Below are 22,207 nucleotides of genomic sequence, written 5' to 3'. Positions count from 1 at the left end.
CAGAACCTGGTCACTAATATGACAAACCATAAAACTTATCTGCTGCCCCACCCTGCCTTTCAGAGTGACTAACCCAGTTTCACGGATCCTACCACTATAAACCACTGCCTGGATCCACAACTGAACCCAGAAAATCACTGGAAGGCACAAAGCTTGAGTTATACACATAGGGGGTCTGTCTACACTGCACTTCACCCCTGGCTGGCCCCGCCGGCTGGCTCTGGCTCAGGGAGCTAGGGGCTGTTTAATTGCTGTGTAGACGCTCAGGCTTCAGCCCAGGCGCTAGGGTCCTGCAGGTGGAGCCCCTGTGTGCGACTATCCCCCCCTTGCCCAAGGGGGAAGCGGCGTGGCACGGGACCCCTCCCCCCACAGCCCCGCTAACCCGCCTGGGCTTCGCCCAGCGAGCTGCGCTGCGCGGGGGCTCGAGGGACGATGCGGAGTCACGGGACAGACGTGGCCGCCTGGAGCCGCCGCGGCTCCAGGGCTTGTGGGCAGGGCCGGGCACGTCGCGGCTGCAGCCCCGTGGAGGTAGGGGTGGGGCCTGGGTTCAGGAGATGGGCGGGCCCGGGCTAATCACCCCTATGGTCACTGGTTACCATAGAAACAGCCGGGAGGGCCCGAAACTGCGACCTCTGGCCTGACGTGAGTGCTGACGTGGAAGGCGCGCGGGGGTGACGAAGGCGGAAGCGGGGAGCAGGATGCAGCGGCGCTGAAACCCCCCCCGACTGCCCCGCCGGGAGCGGCCCCGCCATGGAGGTACCGGGGGAGGCGCCGCCGGGCTGATGCGCTGGGGAAGGGTCGGCGGCCGCTGCTTTCCCTGAGCGGGGCCGGGGGGGGATTAATCCGTCACTGGCGGGCGCCCCCACCCCGCACGCGGCGGGACTGGGGCCGCGGCAGCATCTCGCTGGGTGTGACCTTGGGCGCGTGGCCCCCCCCGCCCCCCCCCCCCCCCGCGCCACCGGCCCCCTCCTCCCAGGCGGGGCGGAGGAGAGCGCGGGTGACCCCTCCCCCATGTGCATTGCGCCCCCCCGGCCCCCTTCCCGGGGGGACCCCACAGTGTGCGACCCCCGCCCCGCCCCTGGCTGCTGTGAGGGGCTACAGGGAAGCCGCAATGTCACCCCCGGCTTTACATTGAGTCTGTTTATAAAACGAGAGTTCAGCCTCATTTCTGCCTGGAGCCCGGCCCCTGTGGCAACTCTTCTTGGGAAGCCACCACGAGCAGAGAGGGGTCACCGAGTGTCCGCTGGAAAACTGCCCGTCAGAGGTGTTTCTGTGTTGGCAGGAGGAGAGCTGTCTACATCCTCGCACTTCACACTGCTTGTGACTGTTTTATGGTAACAGCAGGGCGATGATGATTGCCCCAGTAAACCAGACCTCATGCACTTTTCCAGTCTGGTATTTTCCTTGTGGGAGTAGAGCCAATCTCTCGCTTCAGAGGAAAGTGAAAACACTGTGATGCACCTGCTGGGTTAGTCAGTGTCACCGTGGGAGGTAAAATTCCATCCTGAACACAGTTGGGGGTGACTAGATCAATACCGACTTAGAAGTTTTATAAAGTCTAATAAGAGCACTCAAGAGCTCTGCGGGACCTTGACAGTATTTTAGAAGTATGCTAAATGAATAGATTTCCTCAGTTCTGCAGGTCAAATGAAATAACCAGTGACTACATAAATATAATGGCAAGTGTCAAGTAATTTCTATCACACACAAGCACTTATATTTCATGTAACTTTTTTGCAGTTACAAAGAGAAACAAAGATACTTCCAAAGGAAGTTTCAAGTCATTTGTATTTGCCTTGTGGAATAAACTGAAAAATCCAGTGTGATCCCTGGACTTTACTTAACAGTTATGTATCAGGAATGTGATCACATCTCAGAACATGGCATAGTTTGGTATGATTGGTTTAAAGATTTCTAGAATTGGTATATTTTCTACAAAACTGTAGTTTAGGATTGGTACTTCTGTGTAATCTGTTTGCATTGTACCTACCTAACTAGAAGCTGATTTAATTGCAAATTAGTAAAATAGACTATCAAAATTTTATTCATGTAAAATAAACATGAAAATAAATTCATCTGGTCTGATAGTGTGAAAAGAATGGTGAATCAGGCATACAATTTGTATATTATGGAAATACTACCTACAGCATGGCAGAAAAGTCTTGTGTTGCTACACAGCTTACTCTGTCTCTCATCCTGTCTGTTCAGAGTTGCTGTAAGGTCTGTGTGTGGAGTCCCAATCCCTTTTTCATATGCCCTTGCTTGAACATTGAGCTTATACTAGCAGTGTCTCTTCATGTTCAGAGCTCTCCAAGGCCCCGAAAATCAAAAAGGAATCCTACAAAAAGTGGAAACAGACAAACTGCTAAGGAAGAGTACAGAAGAGCACAAGCATGTACAGAAAGGCTAAGGCATAAAATGAGTTACGCCTAGCAAGGGACATAGAAGGCAATAAGAAGAGATTCTTTAAATACATTAGGAGCAAGAGAAAGATAAAGGAAAGTGTAGGTCTTCCACTTAGAGAAATGTGATTTAGATTAAATTACTATAAAGTGAAAGACGGTTCTTGAAAAGTAGTTTTCAATGTTTGCTGTCAAACTGGGAGGGTACATCTAGTGGGGGTCAGTCCTGGGGCTGGTTCAGTTCAATATTTTCATTAATGACTTGGGTAATGGAGTGGTGAGTATGCTTATAAAATTTGTTAATAATACCAAGCTGGGAGGGATTGCAAGAACTTTGGAGGACAGGTGTAGAATTCAAAATGACCTTAAATTGGAGAATTGGTGTGAAATGAACAAGAGGAAATTCAATGAAGACAACTGCAAAGTCACTTAGGATGGAAAAATCAAATGCACAGCTACAAAATGGGGGAATAACTGGCTAGATGGTACTGTTGAAAAGGATCGGGGCATTATAGTGGACCACAAATTGAACATGAGTAAACAATGTGATGCAGTTGCAAAAAAAGGTTAATATTATTCTGGTGTACATTAACAGAAGTGTTTCATGCAAGACATGAGAGGTAATTGTCCTGCTCTACTCAGCAATGGCGGAGGTCTCAGCTGGAGCACCGTGTCCAGTTCTGGTCAAAACACTTTAGAAAAGATAGACAAATTGGAGAGAGTCCTGAGGAGAGCAACAAAAATTATTAAAGGTTTAGAAAATCTGACCTATGAGGAGAGGCTGAAAAACTGGGAAAAGAAGACCGATGATAACAAGTCTTCAAATATGTTAAGGGCTGTTATAAAAAGGACAGTGACTAATTGATCTGTCTCTACTGATAATAGGACAAGAAGTAATGGGCTTAATCTGCAGCAAGGGAGATTTAGGTTAGATATTGGGCAAAAATTTTCCAACGATAAGGTTAGTTAAGTTCTGGAATAGGCTTCCAAGGGAGGTTTTAAAGAACAGGTTGCACAAATACCTGTCAGGGGTGGTCTAGGTCTACTTAGCGCCAGGAGCTGAACTTGATAACTTTTTAAGATTCCTTCTAGCCCTGCATTACTATTATTCTATCTTCCCAAATATACATGAACATTAAATCACCTTCCAAACCCAGACCAAGATGATGATGTAAACCTCTTTGAATGTAGTTTGGGAGATCCTACCATAAAATCACTGTTCATTTAAATGCTGCTCCTCCACTAGCATTTTCATTTGTCCACATCTTTAAGGCAGGTCTTTTGCTAGGTTATCAAGCCATACTTTCCGGACCAGTTGTAAACAAAATAAGTAGATTTTGCCCAGCCTATGTATACCAGCTCTTTGGATAGAAATTCCATATCTAAAAGACAGATTTCTAAGAATATATTGGCTCACGACATCATGCTGTGATGCATCTATCCTGATCCAGCTATCTGTGATGGATGTCTGAACTCATTTCTTCCATTCTTCTTCTTCTTTTTAAATCTTAATTTTCTTGAGTTCCAAGTTCTACTAGAGCTGTTAATTACTGTCAGGGTACTACAGGCTCTTAACCAGTTCCATTAGTAGTCTAATGAAGAGTTCAGTTCTGATATGCTGTGCTTTATTTTGTTTTTTCAGGTACAAGATGCTGGACAAGATATGGTGGCTTCCTATGCCACACCAGGAAGCGGTAAATCGAAGGTAAACTTTCTTTACAAATATAACTGATTTGGACAGATTTACTAGCTGCTACTGGGGGAATAGTCAAGAGAGATTAATTTTAAAAGGTAAACATTGACTACTCTATTTGCCAAAATTAAATTGTGGTTGTTAAACCTAGAGAGCCCTGTTAAACTTTGGAGAATGCTGAAGAAAAATCTTGTTAATGCTATTGGCAGTTATTACTGGAAGCAAATGTACTAACCCTTTAGAAAACACTTGGCAGCATCCAGTTCAAACAATGGACTTTTCATTTCTTTAGTGTATAGGTTTCTTCATTTAAATTTACTTCTCACTTGTACAACAATGTTAAGACAGCATGCCATGTTAAAAACATTCAGCAATTTACATTATTCTCAAATGCCTCCTTAGCTTTTTCAATTTGGCAGGCCTTATCTTTTTTTACTTGTTTGAAGATTTTTAATCCATCTCTGAATGCTAACCCTTCACAACTGAGTCTTACTTTCACATTGATATTGCCTACTTAAGCCCTGTGGAGTAAACTTGTAAGAGTTAATGTAGAATTAGTGGGTCACTTATATTGCACTATACATTTCAATTGTGCTTACAGACATATGATAAGACGTGTTTCATTCCCTAAATTTTAATATCTTGAAAGTCAGACATTTAATATTCCTTGTTTTCAGTGTTATAGTCATCAGGCATAGATCACAAAACATGCTTTCCCTATCACATTCTACAGCTGGATACACTGTCCAAAGAAGATCTCATCAAATTTGCGAAGAAGCAAATGATGCTTATGCAGAAAGTGAAGTCAAGATGCACAGGTACCATACAGAAAAGGGATTTATTTGGCTGTTCCAAGATTTTTGTATTACACCTCTACCTCAATATAACGCCGTCCTCGGGAGCCAAAAAATCTTACCGCGTTATAGGTGAAACCGCGTTATATCGAACTTGCTTTGATCCACCGGCGTGTGCAGCCCCGCCCCCCTCGGAGCACTGCTTTACCGTGTTATATCCGAATTCGTGTTATATTGGGTCACGTTATATCGGGGTAGAGATGTACTTTAAAAAAAAAAAAAAAAGTGGGTGTAGAGGGAAGGGACTGCTGTATTGACTTAATGGTAGTGTTCTCTGTTACAGTGTTTGACCTCTGGATTTGATTGCCAAGGGAAAAACTTAGATTTTCCAGCAACCCGTTTTGTTCCATTTTCCCTATTTCTGTGAGAGGATAGAGGTAGAAATCCCAGAGTGGAGGGAAGAAGAGGCATTGCATTGATCTTATAGTAAATTTTACTAACCAAGCAGGGAGGAGTGTGATGGGAGAAAACAACTTGCTTAAGAGAATAACTGAACTGTATCTTGAAGTGGGGCCTTTCATTGAGTGTCTGCTCCCCATACTTGATAGAGTGATTGCTTTTTCGTGTCATGGCATACAGTAGTAAGTTTTGATGTTGGCGGAGGGAGGGTGGAAACTCCAAGCCAAATAATTGATTTTACATATTAAACACAAATCATTATCATGCAACCCTGTCTTGGGGGTACAATAATATTTTTAAGTAAGTTAGCTATTGTGTAATTACTCAATGTTGCTTCTTTTGAAAAGAAATCGTAAAAGATTGCAGACACCATTTTGGGTTAATTATGGGAAAGCTTATCTGGTTTAGAAAAAAGTGTGAGGATGGTAGTGTAGAGGGGTTCACTCACCTCTCGCAAGTGCCCCCTGGTTGAGTGTGTGCAGGCCTGCACTTTCTCTCCCTGTAGCCCAGTGGTTCTCAAACTTTTGTATTGGTGACCACTTTCATACAGCAAGCCTCTGAGTGTGACCCCCCCCCTCCTTATAAATTAAAAACTGCTTTTTTTAATATTTAACACTATTATAAATGCTGGAGGTGAAGCAGGGTTTGGGGTGGAGGCTGACAGCTCGCAACCCCCCCCAAAACCTCACAACCTCCTGAGGGGTCACGACCCCCAGTTTGAGAACTCATGCTGAAGGCCTCTTTGGGCTTAGACTACGGGACTAATTAAGAACCTATCAGTGATTTCAGCCCTGGTATTGAGCTGTACTCGGGGCTTCCCCCAGGAGGCAATGTCTTTGCCCTCTCTGGGTGTTTCAGGCCCCGGCTCTCCTGCTGGGCCACTAAAGAGTTCAGTTCCCCTTCTGGGGCACCTCAAAGTCCAGGCCACTTCCCTCAGTGCCTAATGGGGGTGGGGACCCAGACCCACCCACTACTCCAGGTCCCAGCCCAGGGACTCTGTAGATAGGAGCCATCTGCCATGTCCCTTTATCTAAGCTATGCCACTGCTCTGATTCCATGGGCCACTTCCCCACAGCCCTGCACCTTCTTCACCCTTATCTCAGGGCCTTGTCCTGATGGAGTCCCAACAACCAGCCCAGTGCTCCTTGCTCTTCCCCCACCCTCATTTCTGCCAGCTCTGCTCTGGCCGAGGTCCTGTCACTCCCTCAGCTAGCCACACTCCTCCAATTCCAGCAAGGAGTTGATCTCATGCTGGCCCTGCAGCTCTTCTTATACTAGTCTGCTGGGCCCTGATAGGGGCTGCAGGGAGCAGCCAATTTGACAGCTTGGATGACTTTTTCCACTGCCCTTTTCTGGGGTGGGGTGTGGCAGGGCCACAAGGCCTCCAGCAGGGGCCTCAGAGGGTCACAGGTGGAGATAGAACTAAACGTTTTGCTTTTTCCTTTCACTGATGTAGTGCTTCACAACTTTTAACCCATCTATTTAAGGCAAATACTACATTTTTATATACCAAGTTTCAGCCTAATGTACATTTTGATGACTGTGACTTTTGAATACTAATATGCTAGGAAATTCTTAACTTACACTGAGTTGGTGTTTTGAAATTTTTTAAATTTGATGTCATTACTATACTATTGTAATACATTAATTATATTTATAATCTCATAAAGTTACAGATTCTCTTCTGAGTTAGAAGCTGCTCTTTGAAATGTGAAACAACCTTATGGTGAATTTTTTTTATATAAATAATGTTTTTGTTTTAGAATTGGAAAAAGAGATTGAACTCAAATCAAAACCAGCTGCTGGAGGAGCTGATGATATTATTCAGGTGGGACTATATAATTGTTTTTGAAGTACTATACACAATAAATGACCCCTGGAAATCTTTCCACTGGTGGTGTTTACTGAATAGCAAAGTATTTTACTCAGACTATCTGGGACCAGTCCTTCTCATGCACTTAAGACACTTTCTTTATCATCCTCCACCAAGTGTCTTGTGAGTCTTACATCATATATGGAAATATTAATTTTTGTGTCACTTTTATGAAAAATTACTAGTAAAATGTTAATCTTCTTTTCTTAAGTTTCTTCTTCTATAGGAGAGTAGTCCAGCTCATGATGAACATTGCACTGCCACTATAAAGAAATGGGGCAGCAGTTTTACTCAGTCCAACAGTTAAAGTGCTTTTTATTTTGTGAATTTATCACAATAAATACACTTTTCAACTATTTTTAGATTTGAACTGGCACTTTGAGTTTAGTAGTGAAAGCATCTATCTTGCTGAAAGTGTAGTAACTTATGTAGCTACTCAGATGAAAAGTTAGTGTAAGAACCTGTAAACTACTGAAACAAGATTCAGATTGTTTAAATATTAGTTTAATGGTTAAAACAATTATTTATACACAGCTTTTTTTCTGGAGGTCTAAATAATAAAATAGGAAACCAGTTTTCCAATGTAGCAAGTTCATTCTGCTCAGTAGATGAACTGTGAGAGGTGTTTTGTTAGCAGTATAGCTGTCACTATACTCTGTCTTCTCTCTATGGAATGAAGGTAATTATTGTAATGGGCTTGGTTTTCTGTTGCACAATGTGCAGAAAATCTCATGGCCAATATCTGAGCTCTGTAGCATTGCCTCACAAAGGTTGCTGAGACTCTGCATTTTCACATTTTTTTCCAACAGCCTTTTCGCTCTCTCTCCAAATTAGGCGCTCTCAGAAAGGCTGGATGCTGTTCTTCTGGAAAAAGCAGAGATTCAGCAGCAGTGCATAGCCCTCAAAAAAGAAAATGCTAAAAGGAAACAAGAAGCAGAGGTAATGAAATGAGCAATAACATGTTTCTGCTATAAACATTTCTAGTCCATAGTATTTTTGTTTTCTAGTTTAATAATTATGATTGTATGGTTCACTTTTTAATCCCTTTTTTCCTCATTCTCTTTTGTTCATTGTTAGTTAATAATACTCATAGTTTGTATATTTTTAATTATAATCACCAATGTAAATACTTTCCCAAAATTATTACAATACCTGTTTGCAAGTCTTAAAACAAATGGGTTATGCACAGACTAAATGGTCAGTGTCAAGTTGTCCTGCCCTGACTCAGGAGCGTGGGTACCTAAGTTGCCTCTAAGCTGCATGTCTGCACACCAGGCTATCAAGGGCAATGCAGGCATGCCGCCACAAGGGCCTGGACTGGGGAGGAGAGAGGTGCATCTCCCCCAGCCCTAGGCTGCTGTGGCAAGAGAGGGCTGGTGGGGAGTCCTCTCTCCCTATTGCAGCCCCGGGGCAGCCTGCACTCCAAACCCCTCAGCCCTGGCCCCATCGCAGAGCCCACATCCCCAGCCGGAGACCTCAACACCTCCCCCTCCCCCCGAACCCATCATCCCCAGCCCCTCCCCAGAGCCCTCACTCCCCACAACCTAACCCTCTGCCCCAGCCCTGAGCCCCCTCCTGCACCCCAAACCCCTCATCTCCGACCCCCACCCCAGAGCCCACACTCCCAGCCAGAGCCCTCACACACACACCCCGCGCCCTAATCCTCAGCCCTGAGCCCCACCCACACTCCGAACCCCTTGGCCCAACCCCCACCAATTATCACCTCCATATTGGTGTACATAACAAAATTCATTCCACATATGGATGTAAAATATTAGAGGGAGCATTGGTGAGTACCAACCTCAGGGCAGACTATTAAGAACCAGGGCACAAACCCCAAATTGGCTGTGGGTTTTGTAGTTAGATTTCACCAATCAATTTTCAAATGTAAACTCCTCGGGCACTATAACAGCTTAAATATGGAGTCACAGACAGACTCCTTAGGCACTCCAATCTATCTCATCACCTAGGCAAGCCTACCCTTGTGATAGATGGTCCTTTATACCACGAATCACAACAGCAGTCAGGTTACTTCCAGTCTCAAAGGACTAGTCACTTACCCCAGGTCAATTGCTCCTTAGATCTCACACCAAAGACCACACTTGTAGCCAATCCTATAACAAACTACATACAGATTTATGAATAGGAAAAGGGAAAAAAGAGTTATTCACAAGGTTAAAACAGTTAAACTTACATACACAAATGAGTTACAATCTTAAGTTTCAAAAGGTAATATAGAGCTTGCTTATTATAGAAGCTTCAATGACCTTTAGAGCTAACCCAGGCTAAGCAGCTGGGGATTCCTTGCTTATGTCTAGAAACCCTGCCTCCAAAATCTCAAGCAGCAATGAGATACAGTTCCTCCTTGGTAGGGGTTTTTAATTCCCTTCCCCCCTTCTGCTTTGAGCTGCAAACTCACAGATTGGAGGAATTCATTTCCAAAACTCATCTTCATGGGGAGTGGGAGAGAGTAAACAACAAAATCTTTTGTCCTCTTTAATATTCCACTCCAGTCTGTCCGGTGTTGATGCTCCTTCTTTGTTGGGAGGGACATAATACCTTCTGTTGGAGACCAGCATTTCATTCTAGTTAAGGTCTTTCTCCTGTCTAGTGATTTACACAGTTAAAAAGGCTTACAGTGCAAATCCTCAAATATTACCTTACCATATGGGATACAGATGTTATAAGTGAGAGTAATGCTTTCAGCAACTCACAAGCATTCAATAAAGTTTCCACACTAAACACGTTGGAATCCCAATACCTATTGTAACAATACTAACATACAGGTGAACCAGACTGATTCCAGCTAGATAGTTGTCAGTATTCAGTCAAGGCCTGGGGACCATCAACAAGTTTAGGCTTGAAATTAGGCGAACGTTTCTAATCAACAGATGAGCGAAGTTCTAGAACAGCTTTCCAAAGGGAGTAGTGGGGGCGAAAAAACCTAACTGGTTTCAAGACTGATCTTGATAAGTTTATGGAGGGGATGGTCTGATGTGACTGCTTACAGTGGCATGTAGCCAGTCTCTGACTGCTAGCAGAAAATATATCCAACGGCCAGTGATGGGGCACTAGGTGGGGAGGTTCTCTGAGTTACTACAGATAATTCTTTCCCAGGTGTCTGGTTGGTGGAACTTGCTGAAATGCTCAGAGTCCAACTGACCACCATATTTGGGCTCTGGAAAGAATTTCCCCCTGGGTCAGATTAGCAGAGATCCTGGGGGGGAGTCGTCTTCCTTTGATCATGGAGCATGGGTCACTTGCGGGTTTAAACTAGTGTAAATGGTGGGTTCTCTAACTTGAAGTCTTTAAACCATGATATGAGGACTTCAGTAACTCAGCCAGGGGTTAGGGGTCTGTTACAGGAGTTGGTGGGTGAGGTTCTGTGGCCCGCAATGTGCGGGAGGTCAGACTAGATGACCATGATGGTCCCTCCTGACCTTAAAGTCTATGAATCTATGTGACCTTGGCATGAGCTGGCATCTGGTCCACCAGCATAATAGTCAGACTGTACCAAAGTGCAGAAAGAATCCAATAACTATCATAACCTTAAAACGTTCCTTTCAGCTTCTCCTCTGAACTTGCCAACACTTTTACATTCTGTCTTTTGACCACGCATCCTGCAGTGAGTTTGCTGTTCCTAGTGTGCCCTTTATCTCACCTAATTTGCTTGTACATTTTTTCTCCCATTCTAAATTAAGTTCTCAAATGTCATTTCCTTGTTCCAAATAATTTAGGATTTTAAGGTATTTCTTCTTAGGCCACAGAACTTAATATGACTTCCATCTCTGGTACACTAATCAATATCAAGGACTCGTTTATTCCAAACTCTTTCCCCATTTCCTTGGTCATCCATGAGACAGAGACCTTTGCAATTCAGAGATCACAATATCCAAGTTTGCAGGTATCTGAATTACTTGATAAATTATTAGGTTGTAAAATTTAACCAGTTTAGTTACTAATATCTAACTTCCACATTAGCATGAGTTCAAATGGCATTTATTATGCAGATAAATTACTTTGTCACTGATTTTTCAGTTGGGGAAGTCACATACTGGGTTTTCATCTATTTTTGGTTTTAGTTTGTCTGTTTCTTTCTACGTAATTATTGACATATATGTTTGTTTTAGGTTGCTGTAACTAAGACAGAAGAACTGCAGAAGCAGTTGGAACAATCAAGCATTGACCACTTGAAAGATATTGAAGGCCTTAAGAATGAAGTAGTAAGAGCACAGTCCAAATACAATGAAGACTTAGCCAAACTGCAGAAAGAACTGCAGGAAGAAGTGAAGAAACAAATGGGGCTTGCAGAACAGCTTGAACTTCATAGTAATCAACAAGAGGAAACTAAAAGACTACAAGAAGAGGTCCAGCAAATTAAGCATGCATATGAGGAACAGATTTTATGTCTGAATAAACAGTTGGAAGCTATCAGTGAGGATAAAAACAAAGACATTGAAAATCTGCAAGAAGTTATCAAAAATAATTCTCAACATTACTGTAGTGAAATCAATAATCTGCATGAAGAGCTTATACAACTAAAGGGTGCACACCAACAAGAGGTTTCAGAATTGATGTGTCAGCTTGAAGCCACTTCTAAAGAATATGAAGAGGAGAGAAACCAGATAAATCAGCAAAAGCTGGACTTAACAGAGCAGCACTTGGTAAAAGAAGAAAGCATGAAGGGTGAATTGTATGCTAGTAATGAGAAATATGAACATGAATTGGAACAACTAAGAGAAGCTGTAAATAAAAATAAAGAAAATGAGACAGATGTTGCAGATGTACAAAGAGACACTTACGTGGACACAAAAATGGAAGAAAAAGTCAAACACTTAGAACATATTTTAAAAGAACTGGAATCTCAACACAGTATATTAAAAGATGAACTAACCTATATGAATAATGTTAAGTTAAAACTGGAGGAGGAAATCCAGCACACAAAGGATGAGTATTTTCATGAGCGGGAAGACTTGGAGTTTAAAATTAATGAACTGCAACTTGCTAAAGAAGATCATTGTTGTGTAATTGAAAAACTAAAATCAGAGCTCCAAGCAAGAAGATACCAATATGAAATCACTGAAAAAGAGCGTAATCTAGAAGTTCAAAGTCTGAGAGAACAACAAGAGAGAGAGATTTCGGAACTACATCAGACTTTATTGTCAAATTCAGAAAAAGAAAATATGGTATTGGTTTTTGAAATACAGGATCTTAAGGAACAGTATCAAAAGCTCATACAGGAGAAGGAAGAAGCAGTGTTCAATTATGAGAGTTTGAGGGAAACCCTGGAAACTCTACAAACTGAATTGGGGGAATCAGCTGGAAAGATCAGTCAGGAGTTTGAATCAATGAAGCAGCAGCAAGCTTCTGATGTCAGTGAGCTACAGCAGAAACTCAGAGCTGCTTTCAATGAAAAGGATGTTCTTCTTGAAACAGTGAGTCGTCTTCAGGAAGAAGCAGAAAAATTATCATCTAAACAAGCTGAGGCGGAAGAACTTAAGCATAAAATAGTCAGCTTTCAGGAGGCGAATGAGGCAATGATGATCTCTCTTGATCAAAAAGAGACCACAATAAAAGAACTGGAGGAAAAGGTGACTAGTCTTGCCTCTCAAAAAGATGGTATTTTAAGTGAACTGAAATGTTCAGGTGAAGAAGTAGAAAATCTCCAAGAAATGTGTAAAAAAGAACAAGAAAAGGTCCTGGAACTTCAGCAACAAGCAGAATTTGTTAACCAGTGCAACAGTGAACTGAAAAAAAATGTAGAGGATTTAACAGAGACACTAAAAGAAGCTTTAAAAGAGAAGGATGAGAATAACCAAAAGTTAGTGCAATTAGAGGAACAAATGGAAGCTCTCTCGCTTGATAGAAAGAGTCTGTTATCTCAAGCATATACTCTTCATAAGGAAAATGAGAAAATCAATAAGGAAAAAGCCAAAATAAGTAGTAATCTGGAAAAGGTTGCCTCTGAAAAGGAGGATTGGCTAGTGTTTAAAGAACAAGCTGAAAGTTTAGAAAAGAAATTACAAATTGCTGTTGAAGAAAAAGACCATTTAACTATGCTTCTTGAAAACAAACAAGCACATGCATTACTTGTCAAAACTCAGCTGTACAGTTTGCTTGAGCAAATAGGGTCCAGACTTTCAGATGATGATGAGGAACACGATGCTATTAATTTACTGCAGATTGCAAATGAATCCTTGGCAAAAATGAAAGACGAAAAACAGAGCCTTACTTTGCAGAATGATGAAAAAGTTCTTAATTTACAGCAGAAGGTTGAGAGACTTCAGGAAGAAAATGTAGTTCAGTGTGCAGAGCTCAGATCTCTGCTGGAAAACTTTGAAAAAGAAAAGTGTCTCTTAGCAGAAAAATTAGAAGGAGCTTTGTCAGAAAAAGCAGCCTTGCAGCTAGACATCCAAGAGATGAAGAGTGCCAATGAGAAAGCAAGGAATGAAAAACAAGATCTTCTAGCTTGTATTGAAGAGATCTCTCAAAAACTTGCATGTTATGAAAGCCAAATACAAGAGCAACAGAAGGAATCTTCTACAGAAGAGCAAGAAAACCTAAAACTCAGTCTAGAACAAAGAGAGGCTGAACTTAGAAATGTGAAAGCCGAACTGACCTCTCTAAAGGTTATGCTTTTTGTTATTTCAGTATACAGACTAAACCTCTAACACTTAATGAAGGTTCAAAAGTATTTTCACATTATTTCATGGCCCCCTGCCCCCAATCAACTGATCTGTTTTTTTTCAATAAGTATTTCTAATGGAGAGTGCCTCACCAAAAAGGCAACACTAAAAGATACTTTAGCATTAAAAGCTTACTTGAGCAAAATATAATCTTCTCCCTTTCCCACCAGTACCTCACAAATGATCCTACAGAAGGATGGCCTAGATGACTTAATAATGTCTCTTAAATGTTATAAATCTACAACTTAAATAAGCACAACTTAAAGTTGGTGTTAGATCAGTTATCTGCCCTGCCCTGTTTGTGGTAAGTTTGCTGGAACTTCCTTACATCAGAGCATTGTTAGTGCCCGATAATGACTGAGAAATAGCTGGCCAGAACTACATGGTCTGGCCTTTCTTGTTCTTGACAGGGTAGGATGGAAAGCAGTTCCTATGAGGATGATTTCCCTGCCCTTACATTTTAAGTATCTTTGTAAATTATCAAGAAAACATAAAATTGTACATAAATCGTAATATTTATGTTTCATTCATATAGAAATAGCCCAGATTCTGGGCTTAAGTTTAATATATATTAATCAGCTTCTGATTGTGACATGCAAGGAATTAGCAAATACCAAAAATGTTTGTAATATTTCATTATCTTTGTTTTATATCACAGGATTTCATGGAGAAGTCGTCTGTAAAAAATGACCAACAATCTTCAGTAGCAGAACTACAAGAAAAAATTGGTGCTTTTCTTATTTCTTTACATTTAATTGTGACTTTTAATCCATTATTTAACATACTTCATCTTTCATTTTTTAACCCTAGTTTATGAGAAATACTTAAAATAAGCAAATGACTTCCTGATGTCCAATAAGGGTTCAAAATATGCCTGTGGTCTGTTACCCTAACAGTTAATACTTTTATTTTAAGGTAGACATCTGTGTATTACTGGCTCTGTACAATTGACCCCAATTAATAACTGTGTCAGATGGAGGGGAAGACCTAATAAACTTTAATATTTTAAATTGGTAACTGTTAAGATGCCACTGAACAATATAGCTTACGTTGAGAGAGAAAGCTAAGCCCTCTGACCATTCCGGTTGGCTTTCAAAAGAAAATTAGCACTAGCTGGAAGCAAAACCATTGAATTTCACCAAGAGGACTGGTAATGTAATAAAACAATAGGTTCTTCATGGACTATTTTAGAGTCTAACGTGTTTTCTCAGAAATGTACTTGTCAGCTGTTCTTTATAGTTCAGTGTCTTTTTCATTTAAAAAACAAACAAGATGACAGTGCAGATTAGTGGCCAGCATAATTATATTAGAAAGCTAGTCACTTTCACATATGAGGCTAGCCCAAAGCATTAAAAACTAGTAAGTGTTAGTGGCTGGCTTTGTGACCTAGAAAATGTTGTTCTGCACCATAGCCCTGAGTTTGATTGCTCTCCCAGTTTTGCTCCCTATAAAACCCATGCAGTCAAATAAGGAATAGTGGTAATGACTTGTTACAGAGATAATCTTGCCCACTTCCGTGTATAGAAAAATAATAGCAAGGTGTTTGGGGGATTTTTTTTTTTTTTTTTTTAAGGGAAAATAGTTGTGTGGCTGGGACAACTCCTCAGAGCTGCCTCATGAGAAGAGGGAGGAAATAAAATCTCCCGCCTCTCAGACAAACACCTCACCCTTGCATTCCTACAACATGTAATGACCAATGCAGTTACTTTAAAATGTTGTGTTAGGGAGGAAGTAACTGCAAACTGAAACAACTGTATTTGTCACAGGAGTAGCTGGAAACATGTTTTTTGAGTTTTAAAATCCTAACAAACCAAAGTTTGCTAATGGAAGTCTCTGGACCAGTGGAAGCGTTCACCATTATAGCTATTTGTGTTGCTGGGAATCTTAGCCTTCAAACCAGGCCTCCAAGAGCTTAAGTGAATGAAGTGTTTTAAATGTCTTCCTGTTTTTCAGTAGTAACGGATGCGTATACTTTTTTGTTTTGCTAATGTTTTCAAAATCACATAGATACTAGTTTTGTATTTTACTTATTCCGTTGCGTAGATGAATTCGTTTCTGTTTTGTGTTAGTATGTCTGGAAAAGCAATCTGCAGAGAGAGAAGAGAAGTTAAATAAAGTTAAAGTCATTGCTGTGAAAGCAAGGAAAGAACTAGATTCCAGTAGAAAAGAGGTAACTTATTTAGACCGCATATTGAAGAGCTTTCTGGCACTGTAAGGTTCTGTTGTAATCACACTGTTACGTATTGCTTTGAAATAAGGTGCAGTCTTTGAGAGAAGAATTAGAGTTGGTACGATCAGAGAAAGATCAGTTGTCTACTTCTATGAGGGACATCATCCAAGGAGCAGAAAGCTATAAGGTAAGAGGTACTAACTATATCTTCAAAAATGCTTTATTTATCAGAAAATATTATTTAGAGATGGCATTTCCTAGCCTGATTCCAGTTTGATGTGTCCATGACTCACTACTGCATAATTACAGTCAGCCTACCTAATTTCCCTCTGTAGCTACAGGGTTCTTTGCTTCCTGTCCTAAACTATTGTACAATGTTGCTGTGTGTTGTTCAACAATTGCCATATCTCACCTCAGAGGTTTCAGTGGTGGATGAAGTGATCCCTGCATTTATACTTGGCATTTAGTAGCATATATTATACTTATTAAATTTGTTATTCACATGAAGTGTGTGTGTGGTGGGGCACTAGAACAATGACAATTATGTTTATAATTAAAATGGCAAGAGTTTCCATAATAATCCCTGTTTTTATGGACTCAACTTTCAGAAACATTCATCCTTGTATATGGAAATATTCCATGCTCAGTACCTGCCCTTAAAGTTTGCTTAACTTTTCTGTGTTATAAGCAATTCACTTTTGCATGTATATTTGGTTTAAAAATACATAAATAAATCTAACCATACTTTTAAATATGGGCCTACGCCGCAGTGGAGTTGTGAGGTTGTAAGGTAGCATGTTCAGAAGTAGATTTTTGTTAATATGCTTACTGCCATTGATCCATTCTATCTGGCTGGAGTGACCAGATGGTCAAACAGGGACACCAGTGATATTGAGAATGCTTTCGTGAAGAAGAAAACTGTCTCCTTAAAACATGCACAACAAAGTGCTGCCAAAAATTACCTTTACTATCAGAGACAAGAGAAAACCATGGATGCAATATTTAAGTTTTTCAGCAAACTTCTGACATTCTTCAGTTCTTTCAGTTTTAAATAAATTCTTTTTCTGGTCAAAAGGCCACAGCTATCAGAATATAAATCAATAGAAAATGCTGCTGCCTTGTGAAACCAGAGTTGTGTAAAAACTGTATCCCACCAATCAATACCAGCAGCAAACTTGGGGATTCCCTTCTCCTCACCCCATTACTTCCATTGAAGTGTGAATTTCAAAGTTTAATTAGGACCATTTGAATGCTAATGTTAAGTTTGGACAAAGAAAAATATAATGGGAAATAACCCTTGTTAATGCAGTTAAATTGCCAAATCAAGAAACATAAATAAGGTTCCAACAGCCCCCATTTCAAAAAAATCTGTCATTTCTTTACTAATATACCCTTTTTTTAAACATCTGTGGTGACTTAGAGCTCTTCAATGAATGGCTTAAATCTAGAGAGGACAATTTGAAAGAGCTGTTTTCACTAGAACGGAACTGCAACTTTAATTCACCTATGGTACTTCTGATGTCACAATAAGAAACATCAAGTACTGAACAATAATAAGAATGTGCAAACACCCATTTATTTGCTATAAGCACACCACAGCTTCCATGTATTTAACAAAAATTAAAGTGCTTTGTGCGTGTTTCAAGAATCTTTTGCTGGAATATGACAAGCAAGCAGAACAGCTGGATTTGGAAAAGGACCGAGCAACTAATCTTGAACATCAGATGGATGGCCTTACAAGACAGCTACAGACTTCAACTCAGCAGGTAGCTTATTTTGTGACTGAGCAAATAATTTTTATGACAAATATGAAGTAATTGATCTTAAGTCCCATTTCAGTTTGATAGAAACATACTTACGTAAATTATCCCTGTAAATATTTTCATAATTCCTTCTGTATTTTTGAATAGATACAATCAAAATAAACTAATATTTGTGTTCTGACAAGGTAGGAATCCCAGTGTTTGGAATATTTGGATCTGGAAAAAAAAATTAAATGAAAATAGGGACATTATAAAAATATCTAAATTTCTCTCTGAACTGCAAGAACGTAGGGGCCTGTTTGGAGTTAAAGGATCAGGGCCCAAATCTGAAGAAATTTGAAATTAAGCCCATTTGTCAACAACTGTAGTACATGAGCTTGAGCTGGCTCTCAGAAAAGAGCAGCTGCACAACACTGACAGTGGTCATGCAGATTTTAAGTCCTTTATAGCTAATGGGTAGTACAGAGCTTTATCTACCCTTTATTGATACTATCCCTTCTGTCTACTTGACACAAAATACAGCAGCCATTAGTAAGGACTGAGAAGGCAAAATGTGTCCAGTCCAACACCCAAAACATCTGAAAAATGAGTGGGTTCTAAAATGGCCTAAATCCAATTATTGATTGGCTGAAATACTCTCATGAGACTTTAAAATCTCCTTTTTTGCCCCCAATCTCACTCTTGAATACATTCTACTGGTTATCCAGCAGGTGAATTTTTTCAGATGGATGATATGAAATATTTCATGAACAAAATATGGCCAATAATTTTGCTGTTTAATTTTTTTTTTTCATGTATTCATCCTTAATTCTGGATTCACATAACAAGGGGAAGGACAGTGAGATCATATGGTGAAAATGCTGATGGTTCAAAACAAACCTTGTAAATATCTGCAACTCTAGTCCAGATAGGGACAGATTTCTTACCTGTGCCTTAGCTTTATCTTATTTAAAACAGATAAATTGGCAACATTTGGTGGTATTGAAGTAACTTCTTTGGCGTAGGGGTTGGTGTCATTAACATCTGCTCAGAACTATGGCAGCTGTATTTGAGCAGAGGTTGGCATGCTGTTCCTGAAGAGCTAGTGAATAGTTTTCCAAGCTTACCCACTGTTCTCCCTCAACCCCTTAAAAAAACTGCAACAGGGTTGTAATATAGTTTCAAAATTGTGTTGTAGGAGTGTCCAAATTGTGCCACCCATTTTTAAACCAGGCTATTTGCTATTCTGGTTTTAAACTGTTGGTATGGACAGGGTTTTGTCCTGTCATGTTCAAGCATCTGCAGGAATAGTTTACAAAGGGTGTTGGGTGGAAATCCTTGTGTATTTTCTAAACAACAACAACAAAAAACCACAGTCAGCATCTCTGCCTGTAAGAATTTCAAGAATATTAACTGCCTCTTTCATCTTGTTACTAATATTCTAGCAAGAGCAACTAAACTCTGCCAATGAAGACCTTATGGCTCGTCTTGAAACTCTACAGTCTAATGTTAAACTGCTAGAAGCCCAGATATTAGAAACGCAAAGAGCCAAAGCAAAAGTCGACAAAGAACTGGAAGCTGAAAAATTTCTAAAAGAGCAAAAGATAAAGGTAAAAGCAATGTTGTGGGTCCATAAAAAAATAAAGCACAGGCTATTCCCTGAATTAATTGAAGGGAAGACTTCCTGAAAGTGTGGTAAATGGTCAGAGTGGAATCTTTAAAATATTTTAACTAGTTTGGTTTTGTTGCCTTTATAGATCAGATACAGCATCGTATTCTGTTGCCTGGCTGACCCTTTCAGTCTTGCCCCCATTGATAGTTTTGTCATAGTCAGTAGTGAGAATAGAATGGGGCCTTAGTTTAACATACAGTCATAAAATTGCTATTAATTTTATAATCCATCTGGGATTTAATTTGGAGGGTAGGAAGCTTTTTTCAAAAACCTGTCATTCTTACCTACATAAATTTTGTAACATACACATCATGAACAAACATTCTTGAACTCAAATTATGTAACTGAAAAGCATTTAAACTAATTTTCAGGACCACAGCAGTGCTGTAAGAGAACTTGAAGACCTTCAGTTTCAGCTTCAGAAGGAAAAGAAACATCTTCAGAAAACTATGCAGGAACTAGAGCTGGCCCGGCGGGTAGGGTAATTGTTTCTGTTACAGTAGTGCTTGGAGGACCCAAATAACGTTGTAGCCCCACTGTGTTATGTGCTGTACATAACACATGATAGAACATTCCTGCCCCCAGAACTTAAAATCCAAGTATGACAAAGGGTGGGAGACAGGAAGTCTTATCCCATTTTATAGATGGGGAACTGAGGCATAGAGAAACTGTTACTAGCCCAGGTCACACAAAAGACTGAATGGAAGTGGAAATTGAATCAAGATCTCCTGAGTCCCACTCCAGTGCCTTAATTACAAGACTATCTTTGCTTTTCCAGAGCCAAATCCCTTTAGAATGCTTATCAGAACATGCTAGACAACATTTTAATATTGTAACTTGTTTCCTTGTTTTGATTCTGATAGAAGCAAATGAGATTTAGAATGCTGATGAGTAAGTTTTCCTCTGTTGCGTATGTGGCTATAGACTTTAACAAAAATCGGAGTTGTGAGGAACAGTTTTGCAGTACAGAGTAATCAAAACAAAAATCCTTCAGATCAGCCCAAGCAATTTTAAACTGGGACTACAAAATATGTAATCTACAGGATGCCCAGAAGAGCACACTAATGGATATGGAAATGGCTGATTATGAGCGTTTAGTGAAAGAACTTAATCAGAAGATTACAGATAAAAACTGCAAAATTGAAGATCTTGAGCAAGAGATCAGAATTCAAAAACAAAAACAAGAAACACTACAAGAAGAAATAAGTGAGTAAAATATTAATTTTTTAAATTTCTCATTGTCTGCAATGGGACTTCTTATATCCAATGTGGTGGGGAGGCAAACAGCTTGGGAACATCATGTATGTATATCTTAACATTCTCAGCTCAGGAGACAAGAAGGGCTGCCAAGAAAGAAGTTGAAAGAAGACTAGTAAAAATCCCTTTCTTATATGTTAAATGAATTATTGTAGTTCATCTGTCACTTGTTTACTAAGCAGTAAACTAATAATCAGATATCTTACTGGACAAATTGCATTTCTCACATGTCCGTTAATCCCAGAGCTGGAGAGCTAGTGACACTTCAGAATCTTTTTACAGAGCTGAGTGACTGAAAACCCCAATAGAGTTATAACACTCTATTTAAAAACATTATCAAATAATGGTGTGTTAAATATTGCATTTTTTGCCATCCTTTTAAGCATAACCCCAATTTGCTTGAAGATACTTTGTGTTAGAAAACCAGTATGATACCTGGAAATTTGAAGTTGAACTCTTGGTGAACTGCTTGTTTGCAACATTCGTTTTCAGTTACATTTACAACACTTTTATGAAAGCACCCTATACAATTTTTTTCCTTTGCTCATCAAAAATTATCTCTGCATTAGAATCCCTTCAATCTTCTGTGCTACAGTATGAGGAAAGGAACTCCCAAATAAAACAACTGCTAGTGAAAACCAAAAAAGAACTGGCAGATTCAAGGCAAGCTGTAAGTGCTTATTTTACTGCACATGCTTTTTTATACCAAATGCTTATAATTTAGTTTCAGGTTTGGATTTTGAAATAAAAAAAAATTATTTAGTGTTTTAAATTAACCAAGATATCTTTATCCTGCAGGAAAATGACCATCTAATACTTCAAGCATCATTAAAAGGAGAGCTAGAGGCAAGTCAGCAGCAAGTGGAAGTCTATAAGGCAAGGAACTTCATTCTTTGTTGTTAGCACAAACTTTCTGACATAAGAAACTAGAGAGAATGCTATGGGGTAATATACGCTGAGTGCTACAGAATGTAAGCAGGTTGTTACAAAAGCTGTATCACTAATTTTGTTTTTAATCAGTTCTCTCAATTGTCCTCAAGTGTTTCATTTAATATAGTACCCTAAGTCTTTCAATTTCTTGTAATTATTTTGTGCTTGTGCTAAGGCACAGGTATGATCCACGGTGATTCCGATACCAAGAGGAAAATCTGATGATGATTCTCCTGAGCTACATCGTAGCCTTTCACTTCCTTCAGAGTGTGGACACTGCCAGGAGCAGGTCCAGCAGTGCAGTTTCTCTCTCTGATGCCCAGGCCCATCCAACTCCTCTCTTTCCTCCCTGACTTGTGTGTAACCAAAGGTGTAGAAATAATAATTTCCTAGGTTGTTTTTTTTTAAATAAACACAAATTACATTTAGTGACACTTAAGGTTGTTCCAGGACACTTTCCATCCAGTCAGAACCTTAAAAGCATGTAAGTAAGAAGTCTTCTACCATCCTTGCCACCTTCATATTGCTT

The 22,207-nt window shown here is 40.0% G+C and overlaps 1 protein-coding gene across 1 annotated transcript in view; it reads left to right on the top strand.

Annotated features, from left to right (window-relative positions):
- Positions 1 to 681: 681 nt before the first annotated feature.
- The window catches only part of GCC2 (GRIP and coiled-coil domain containing 2), a 40,142-nt gene continuing 18,616 nt past the window's right edge, over positions 682 to 22,207 (top strand). Inside the window, exons 1-15 of the mRNA XM_026657312.2 lie at positions 682 to 756; positions 4,045 to 4,107; positions 4,829 to 4,913; positions 7,112 to 7,176; positions 8,056 to 8,160; positions 11,352 to 13,850; positions 14,566 to 14,635; positions 15,977 to 16,077; positions 16,166 to 16,264; positions 17,724 to 17,843; positions 19,265 to 19,429; positions 19,863 to 19,967; positions 20,535 to 20,697; positions 21,318 to 21,418; positions 21,547 to 21,646. Of these exons, the coding sequence (XP_026513097.1) occupies positions 751 to 756; positions 4,045 to 4,107; positions 4,829 to 4,913; positions 7,112 to 7,176; positions 8,056 to 8,160; positions 11,352 to 13,850; positions 14,566 to 14,635; positions 15,977 to 16,077; positions 16,166 to 16,264; positions 17,724 to 17,843; positions 19,265 to 19,429; positions 19,863 to 19,967; positions 20,535 to 20,697; positions 21,318 to 21,418; positions 21,547 to 21,646 (3,847 nt within the window). The 5' untranslated portion in view covers positions 682 to 750. The remainder of the gene's footprint in view (positions 757 to 4,044; positions 4,108 to 4,828; positions 4,914 to 7,111; positions 7,177 to 8,055; positions 8,161 to 11,351; positions 13,851 to 14,565; positions 14,636 to 15,976; positions 16,078 to 16,165; positions 16,265 to 17,723; positions 17,844 to 19,264; positions 19,430 to 19,862; positions 19,968 to 20,534; positions 20,698 to 21,317; positions 21,419 to 21,546; positions 21,647 to 22,207) is intronic.

This window comes from Terrapene carolina, unplaced genomic scaffold, assembly GCF_002925995.2.
Source record: "Terrapene carolina triunguis isolate 2854851 unplaced genomic scaffold, T_m_triunguis-2.0 Scaffold21, whole genome shotgun sequence".
Classification (NCBI taxonomy): Eukaryota; Metazoa; Chordata; order Testudines; family Emydidae; genus Terrapene; species Terrapene triunguis.
Note: the sequence above shows the minus strand (reverse complement) of the source record. Positions and strands in the feature narration are given on the sequence as shown.